At 38.4% G+C, this 9,194-nt stretch overlaps 1 protein-coding gene across 1 annotated transcript; it reads right to left on the reverse strand.

The window, feature by feature from the left end:
• Positions 1–153: 153 nt before the first annotated feature.
• Positions 154–1,824, reverse strand: LOC107666243 (5-hydroxytryptamine receptor 1B-like). Its single transcript, XM_016457464.1, has one exon. The coding sequence runs from the start codon at positions 1,322–1,324 to the stop codon at positions 182–184; it is 1,143 nt and encodes a 380-aa protein (XP_016312950.1). The 5' UTR covers positions 1,325–1,824; the 3' UTR covers positions 154–181.
• Between the last annotated feature and the right edge of the window lie 7,370 nt (positions 1,825–9,194).

Below are 9,194 nucleotides of genomic sequence, written 5' to 3' on the forward strand. Positions count from 1 at the left end.
TAATATGTGACTGTAATAAACTGGAACTGCTTCAAATCCCCGCAGGTGTAAGAACAACAATCAGCACCTTAGACTCCCTGTCAACCAATCAGAATCAAGCATTCAACAGCGCAGTGATATCACTTGCGATAATGACCGACAGATTGCATGACCGTTATCCTAATATTATTGATCTATTTTACTATCGTCTGCAACATCTAAAGCTTATGAGTTTGTGAAAAGCTTTTTTAAAATCCTCATTTGACATGGTGTATATTATTGGATTGATCAGTGAGTTGACATAGCCGAGCCAATTGAAAAAGTCAAAGAGTTCTGCGGAAAAGCAGGATGGACAGAGGGGAACCAGCAGTGTGTAAATGAAAAACGGCAACCAGCACACAATATAGGCTCCTAAAATAACGCCCAGGGTTTTGGTGGCTTTCCTCTCTCGCGCAGCCGAGATTCTCTTTTTCTCCAGAAGTGAATCGGAGACAGTTACTCTAATTTGATTGTCACTGCCCAGAGACCCACTGTCCGAGTAAAGCTCTTGCCTTCCACAATGCAAAGGAGAAGTCGAAGCCACCGAAGCGGGAGAATTAGTGCTCAGATGTGCCGAAGTGAGTCTTTTCCCCGCTTTTTTGGGCGACTGCTTCAAAATGCGCTTCCTCGCCTCCACGTAAATCCGCCCGTACAGGGCGATGAGCAGCAGCGTAGGGATGTAGAAAGCTCCGAAAGTGGAGTAGATGGTGTAGAAGATGTGGTCCGTGTTGACCGAGCAGGTGGTGAGCTCCCCTGCCTTCACCTGTCGCCAGAAGAAAGGTGGCAGGGAGATGGAGATGGCGATGATCCAGGCGGTCGCCACCATCCCCGCGGCGCGCGCTTGGGTGCGTTTCTTGGCATACTCGACCGCGTCCGTTATAGCCCAGTATCGATCCAAGGCGATTACGCAGAGGTGAAGAATGGACGCGGTGCAACAGGTAATATCTGAGGACAGCCAGATGTCGCAGATAACCTGCCCGAGCGTCCACTCGTGCGTGACCGTGTACAGCACGCAAATGGGCATCACGAGCACCGACACCAGAAGGTCCGTGACGGCCAGGGACGCGATCAAGAAGTTCGCCGGTGTCTGGAGCTTTCTGGACTGGGAAATGGTGGCGATGACAAACGCATTGCTTAATATTGTTGCAAGAGTGATGAGACCGAGAACTGACGCTAAGGTGACTTGGAACGCGAAACTTTCTTGTTTTTCGTCCGTTTTAGGTGTTAAAGTCACACTGGTGCCGGTCGGGCTGTTCAAAACCTCGAAATGGCCAGGTGTTGGTTTGAAATGACCGCTGCGCTCCATCCCAGCAGACCATATGTTTTCATATTTTGAAATTAAAGCAATATTTTCGGCGCTTCATGATTTCTGTCAGCTCCAGCATCAGGTGCAGACAAACGCGCGTGGATGTTTTCGTTCTGTGGCATGCGAAGATATTTTTCTGCTTCATTCTAATTCTCAAACTTCGGTCTCTACGAAAAAAAAAATCAGCTGAGGGCATACAAGTTGCAAAATTGCACAATATAAAGCATTCCAGAAGTTGTGTAAGAACATCCCTGCTCCTCTTCACGTCCACAAACGAGTCATCTTTAAAACGTAGATACTTTGCCCGCAAGCAGCGGCAATTTTTCATAGGTTTCACTGATAGGCGGTCGCAGGGTGCTTGCTTTTTATAGGGCTCTGATGCAAAAGTTGCAGCTTTGATAAGCATGCTCTTCTAGTTTGAGAGAGGATGCTGTCCTCTGGGTCTTAGTGCCTCCTCACCCTTTTTATGCCCCTTTTAATTATTAAAAAAATAAACTCACCCTCACGTTGTTCCATACCATTAAACTGTTGTTATTTATTTATTGTTTTTAATTCTATTTGCTAAATCTTTACAAAATATAAGTTCCAAATAAGACAACATAAATGTGCCATGTAGTCAATACCGCTCTTGTGCTATATGCAGCCCTATGCTATTATGAATCAATTATAGTTATTTTACAGTTATTATTGTATTGATATTACATTGCATATATAATAGTTAAGGTCATGGTTAATGAACAGAAGATATTTTGAGAAATGTCTCAGTGTTTTGTCCATACAATTGAAGTTAAAGGTCACCAGAACTGTTTAGTTACTAACATTCTTCAACATGTCTTGTGTTCAACAGAAGAAAAAGAAAGTCATACAGGTTTGGAATGACATGGGCGAGTAAGTGAATAATTACAATTTGGTTTCGCGAAGATTCAGATTAGACTCTGTTTAGTGAATCAAAACATAAAGACTGATTTCTTGAATGAATGACTATATTCAGATGTTTTTTTTTTTTTAGTGACTTAAACGTATATCTCAGTTAAATGTGAGATAATAAATCAGTGTAATTACTGACTAGATGTATAGTTAAAGATGCACTTTGTTGGGGTTAACTCAGTAAAGCCTTAATGCCACCTCTCTAAAAAGAATATGAATGTGAACAACACACCTTTGTAAATCCACTTTTTGCAAGAATTGTTTGAATTTACTTATTATTGAAATTATACCATGATTTGGCATTGTAATTCTATTTCTTTTTTACACAAATATTTATTCTTAACAAGGCCTAAATAATTACTAATGGAACTGTTAAGGAACTGGAATTGTTCAAATGAATCATATGGCCTCAGAAGTCTTAGAATAGCGCACATGCCATATGGACCACTTTTATGCATTTACAGTTTTTTTTTATATTTTGAAATATACGCAAATATATTTCATTTGTGGGTTTTTTTTTTTACAGTCATTAAATGTTGAATACTGAGATGGTAATTCAGTGAGATTTTTGAAGATGGTGGATGTTCAGTACAAATCCTAAAGCACAAGTCACGGCTAAAAGCTGCACTCTTTTAAATGAAAATGCAGTGTAACTGAAGGGAATCTTTTTCCTGAAATGCTTCGGCTGACGTTTAATATGTTGCCTTGCTGTAGTCGTGATCAAAATTTCCACTACTCATTCCCTACCTCTGGTTAACATGACTGCATCTGGTTAATGAAACAGAAGATATTTTGAGAAATGTCTCAGTGTTTTGTCCATACAATTGAAGTTAAAGGTCACCAGAACTGTTTAGTTGCCAACATTCTTCAACATGTCTTGTGTTCAACAGAAGACAAAAAGTCATACAGGTTTGGAATGACATGGGCGAGTAAGTGAACAATTACAATTTGGTTTAGCGAAGATTCAGATTAGACTCTGTTTAGTGAATCAAAACATAAAGACTGAAAACAAGGCCTAAATAATTACTAATGGAACTGTTAAGGAACTGGAATTGTTAAAATGAATCATGGCCTCAGACGACTTAGAATAGTGCACATGCCATACGGACCACTTTTATGCATTTACAGTTTTTTTTTCTCTTTTTTTCAGATGTCTCACTATGAGGTCTTGTATGAAAAAAGAGCAGTGTGAAGATTCTTCAAAAAAATCAGCAATCGGGTTTGGAACAGCATGAGGGTGAGTAAACTCTTTAACAGAATTATTTTTCCCTGAAAGGTTAGGGTTAAAATTCTTAATTGAGATTTTGTTCCACGAGAAGTGGTATTGTGTATGCATTTTTTTAAGCACTTTCTTGAAGTGAAAAAGTGTTTAGTGCTGGCCCCTTGAATGAATGTCTTCAATTTCCTAGATCAATTTATTGATTTTCAAGTAGTTATGTACACCTACGCACATCTTGAGTAAATTATCTTTGACAGAGCAAGTATTAAGTGTGAGGCGAATTGCTAATCAATTTTTTTAACTGTAGTAAATGCGTTTGTGACTTCTCTGATAATGACTGATAATAAAATCAGCCAGGTAAGATGTAACTATAAACTATCAAACCAGTCTCTCATCATGTGAGCGACAACTGTCTGTCATCAGAAGGGAATTTTACAGTAGAAGTGAACCTAAACAATTAAGTGACCTTCATTATGTAATCACTGAGTAAGCAGGAATGTATTGTAGTGAATTATAATGTATCGAGTGCTTTTGTCAATACAGTTTCTCCTCCATCCTCGCTGACGCTATTATGTTGTACTAATTTCCTCTCATTTTGTGATTTAATCACGTGACGCACACTTTATTCCCACATGAAAAGACTTTCAGGAGACACAATTATGACTCTCTTTTATATACATATATAGCTCCTTATGTTCTTTTCATTGCTTTCAACTATACCCTGTTGAGCACAGTGGAGGTTCATCAAAAAATTCATTTTGTTTTCCCTAGTACAAAACCTAATGCAGTCAATTATCCTTAGGAAAGCCATATTTCTCTGTTTATATAACATCTGCAGGTAGACAAAGTGAAAAGAGGACAGCAATTTACATATATGCTTACCAAACCAACTAAATATTTGCTAACCTAACTATTGGTGACTTACTCAGCAGCAATACACTGTAGGCTCATAAACACATTTGAAAATGTAGTACTATTGAAGAGTCATACTAAAATTACTAATGAGCCAATAGTTATTTTCATTCCCATTGACTTCCACTGTATTTTTAAAATATATTATTATTATTGTTATTAATATATTTTTTTGTGTGTGTACAATGGAAGTCACTGGGAACCAAATATAATAAAATGACCCACAACATGATTTTCTCGAGTTATCACATTAGGTCACATATACTCAGTATATTATGGAAAGTCCCAGCTGTAATTTTAAAGCTTTGACTCACTTCACGAGAAAAGAGTTTGTTCCCATTTCCAAGGATTTTCATTCACAGTCACCCCGTTATGCACCTCCCCATCAGAAGATCATTTCAAATTTTTTTTTTACTGTCATTAAATGTTGAATACTGAGACGGTTATTCAGTGAGATTTTTAAAGATGGTGGATGTTCAGTACAAATCCTAAAGCACAAGTCACGGCTAAAAGCTGCACTCTTTTAAATGAAAATGCAGTGTAACTGAAGGGAATCTTTTTTCTGAAAGGCTTCGGCTGACGTTTAATATGTTGCCTTGCTGTAGTCGTGATAAAAATTTCCACTACTCATTCCCTACCTCTGGTTAACATGACTGCATCTTCACATGTCCATATGGAGTGATTGAATATGAAATATGATTATCAGTCATCAAAGACAGCATTCTACCCTATGATCAATTGAAACTATGCTCTTGAAGGTCAAGTGTTATATACTGTACCATAATTAAATCTCAGGCGATCACGTATGTATTTATGGGACATTTGGAGTGGGTTGAAGGCTAGGCTCGGAGCTGAAGCATTATCAGTTTATTGTCCTAGATCCCAGCTGCAGCAACACTCTGAATTTGAACAATGAGTCTGTGTTCTTCCCTTGACAGTCTTACGGACAAAATTGAATAAAAAGTTTCAGAATCTTTGTGTAAATATGTGTTTTTCCCAAACATCTATTTGACTTAACATCTTCACACTCCCCTCGTCCTTTTTTCTACTGTTCTAACAGTTCTTATAATTTGTCTGCAGCCTGCTACAGACGTAATAGTAGGCTTGAAGGATTGAAATTGCAGTGTGATGTTCAATAACGAAAACACCTTTGAAGATCTATAAAATACATAAACGTATGAGTCTTGAGAGTGGAAAACTGAATAAGAGCCTTGTGCATCTCAGACTCATAGTTTTCTCAAGGTCACAAAAGTACATAAAGTCCAAGGTGATAATCAATTTGTTGATGCGCCCTTCAACATCTGACCCGACACAATCATTTGAGTCAGCAGAAATAAACTCTTCCATGTCAATGATTTTCTTTCCTCCCTATCTAATTTAGGCCTTTGTCATTTTCATTTGTTTACCCACTAGCCATCTGCCACCATATATAACAGGAAGTACAGTAAGACATTACGCCATTTGACACTATGAAGGCATCCTAAAATCTTTGTCCTCTGTAGTCGAATATCAAGTAGTCTGCAGTGAAACTTGTATATCCTATTGATTCATACTTGTCTAGATGCTGCATCAGTACACATGATCTAAGTTTAGATTTGTTGTACCTATAAGCTGCCTGTTTTCATACCACAAGATGTACGTTATGTCACCCAGAACAAGGGTTTTCAACATTTTTTCAGGCCAAGGACACTTAAATATACAAGGGACAGATTGGGATCGGTAAGATTTTCAAAAATGTTTTTGAAAGAAAAACTTACCAAAGCTGCATTTATTTAATTAAAAAAATACAGTAAAAGTGGTAATAATATTATTTATTTATTTAACTATTTTAATATATTTCAAAATGTAATTTATTCCTGTGATGGCAAAGCTAAATTTAAAAGGAAAAAAATCTTACTGACCCCAAACGTTTGAATGGTAGTGTGTGTATGTCTATACATTTGAAATATTTTTCAAGTAAATCATTTTCCCTCTTGTGACCCCCTGGGTGTCCCTGGACCCTAGATTGAAAGCCCTGGCTAGAAAGTACATACAAAGTGAGTCTGTCTTTGTCCAATAGCTGCAGAAACGTGTCTGGGAGGTCCAGCTTCACTGGTCTCCCATCAGTAGTTTACACCATAAAATGACTTGAGCTGAGAGATTCATAAATCATCAGGCAGTGGTAATTCTTTGGACATTAATGGGCTCTGATGAATTACGAAAATAGCCTCTGTTTAGTTTACTGTCAACGCAGGCAATTAAGTCTGCTCAATATGTCTTGATTGATGCATTTTTGTCAGCACAGCTATAATGTAATGGCACTCCCAGAATCTTGGCTCAAAGGGGTGAGATAACAGCGTCTGAACACTAGTATTCAATGACTTCTACTTCGTTCTGAAGATGCCAATAAGGTATTATGTGACTAGACAATGTGGGCCAATTTCCCAGACACATATTAAGCCTTGGTCCTGGACTGCTGAAAACCATGAATGAAGAATCACTATTGTCAGTGAAACTTAACCTAGGACATTGGCTAATTTGCATTGGGAAAACAGCCATGAAATTTTTCCAAACACAGATTAAGGCCCAATCCCAATTCTATTTTATACCCCTTCCCCTTCCCCTACCCCTCCGCCTACCCCTTCCCCTTGTCCCTTGAAACAGAGTGTCAAGGGGTAGGGGTGAAAATATTCCCCTAAGAATTGGGACACCACTATGCCGTCACACGTCATCATACGTCGTCTAGCTCCTACAATACACACACCTATACTGGTGTGCTGGTGTGCATTAGAGCTTTTAATTACCGTTCTATATTACTGCGTTGCTTACTGACACACACACACACACACACACACACACACACATTGGAGATCACGCAGCTCACACATCCAGGAGAAAAGAATGCTGCCCCACGACTTTTATTAATAACAGTTTAAATACTGAATCGCTACATTATATTTTCCAGCAACGAGAGGATATAATCGTAAACTCACTCTAAAAAGAGAAACGCACAGACGCGCATACACGCAACTTTCATCTCTCTCTCTCTCTCTCTCTCTCTCTCTCGAATTGGCGATATTTGAGAAAAGGGTTTAGTGATTTATAATTATTGGGGGACTAGCCCCCCTCAATGTCTGTGGTGGTTATCGCCCTGATCAGACATGAACATATGTTGTGGCACTATCGTGCAGTCTGTAATGATATGACGTGAAGGGCTAAAGGGTAGAATTGGGATTGGGCCTAAATCTGGCCTGCATTAGGGAAACCATCCCAAAGTCATCTTTAGCAAAGATCAGTGGCCATGCTTTGCATTTAAATATATGAAGTTTATCAAAATTCAAGAGATCACCCAGACACCTCGAAGACCATTTTAAAGCACCTAGAGCTATCTGAAGCTGGTGTCAGAACATTTATGTTCGAATGTGATTTTCATTCAAATGATTGGGAATCTTATCACGAAGAAAGCACAAATCTACTTTTCCCAGCACCTTTGCAAGGTGTCATATTGTTTTCCGCAGGCGTTTCACTATGAATATATTGAGGGCAAAGGTATGTGACACACTGTTGGCGGTTCTCCGGGCATCTTCTTCAGTATAGGTAAACACTAAAATGCAAGGTTCAGTGACAGTCACTGGAAGTCCAGCAAATTAGAATGGACAGATAACATGGTAATATGAAAGCTGTGTAACCTAGACTCACTGGAGTGGCAGGAAAGAGGTTGTCAAAATTGGGATCCATTATAAACTATTCCAGACATCCTGTGCTTGGAGCTCCTTTAACTGCCGCATTATTCCACCATAGTGGTGTAAGAATGATGCCATCAGACAATGCAGTGTCTCCTTCCTCACCTCCTCATCCTCTTCTTGCCATGTCCACTTTCAGGCTGTTTCCTCAGTCAGAACTAACTACAATGCGCTCATACAGGGTTTTTCTGGCACACATGAACTTCACACCAGTTCCATCTGTCTGCTATATGTAATGTAGAGATATCAACCCAAGGCAAGATGTGTCTCCATATTGATGTATTCTTATAAGAAATGTGTAACTAATTTTTTTTTTAAAGAACATTTACTTTGTTAAAAATATTTACTCGCGCTCATGTTCCATGACTTTATGTACGGAAAAAAAATATCCATACAATAACAGCTCATATTGACCATGTCAAAAAATGTCCACACAACATAATTCATTGTTATTCTTTTCCTTGAATTTGCTAGAGAACCATCTTAAATTTAGATATATTCCACACACAATGCTATTGTTTTGCTTCAGAGGATTTGGACTATAGTACACAAGTCTATTTTGTTACTGTTGTGATAATATTAGGGTGATTTCTTTTGTCATTTCTGCGTAACAGGTAGGGTCACTATAAACTGTCTTTGTATGGCAGGAATTAAATTCTTGGTTAACCAAACCGTTTTGGCCTAAAATACCTACTTGAAGTACCCTGAGATTTTAAGTTAATATTTCAATAATTCAGCAACACATTGCATGTTAACAGCTCTTTGATGTTTGTTAATGGTCAAAAGACATGCAGGTAAACAAATACAGTTCCCTCAGCAGCAAAAAAAAAAAATAAATAAAAAATAAAAAAAAACCCTTGGCATGGTTGCCTTCTGTGGCGAAACGAAGAACGAGGAATAAACTCAAAGTAAGTCTTTAATCATCCAAGATGGGGTAAAACAAGGCAGGCAGGGACACACAGGAAAAACAACATCGACGTTCAATACCGGACCAGGCAAACTTATAAACACAGGGCTTATAAACACATGAAATGCAATCAGGGAGAACAGAAACAGGTGAGGAGTAATCAAGGATAATTAATAGAACTCC

This window comes from Sinocyclocheilus anshuiensis, unplaced genomic scaffold (assembly GCF_001515605.1).
Source record: "Sinocyclocheilus anshuiensis isolate Anshui unplaced genomic scaffold, SAMN03320099.WGS_v1.1 scaffold936, whole genome shotgun sequence".
Lineage (NCBI taxonomy): Eukaryota > Metazoa > Chordata > Actinopteri > Cypriniformes > Cyprinidae > Sinocyclocheilus > Sinocyclocheilus anshuiensis.

Bases quoted from the DNA above. Each gene is read 5' to 3' on its own strand.
- LOC107666243 (XM_016457464.1), bottom strand. From the start codon at position 1,324: ATGGAGCGCAGCGGTCATTTCAAACCAACACCTGGCCATTTCGAGGTT.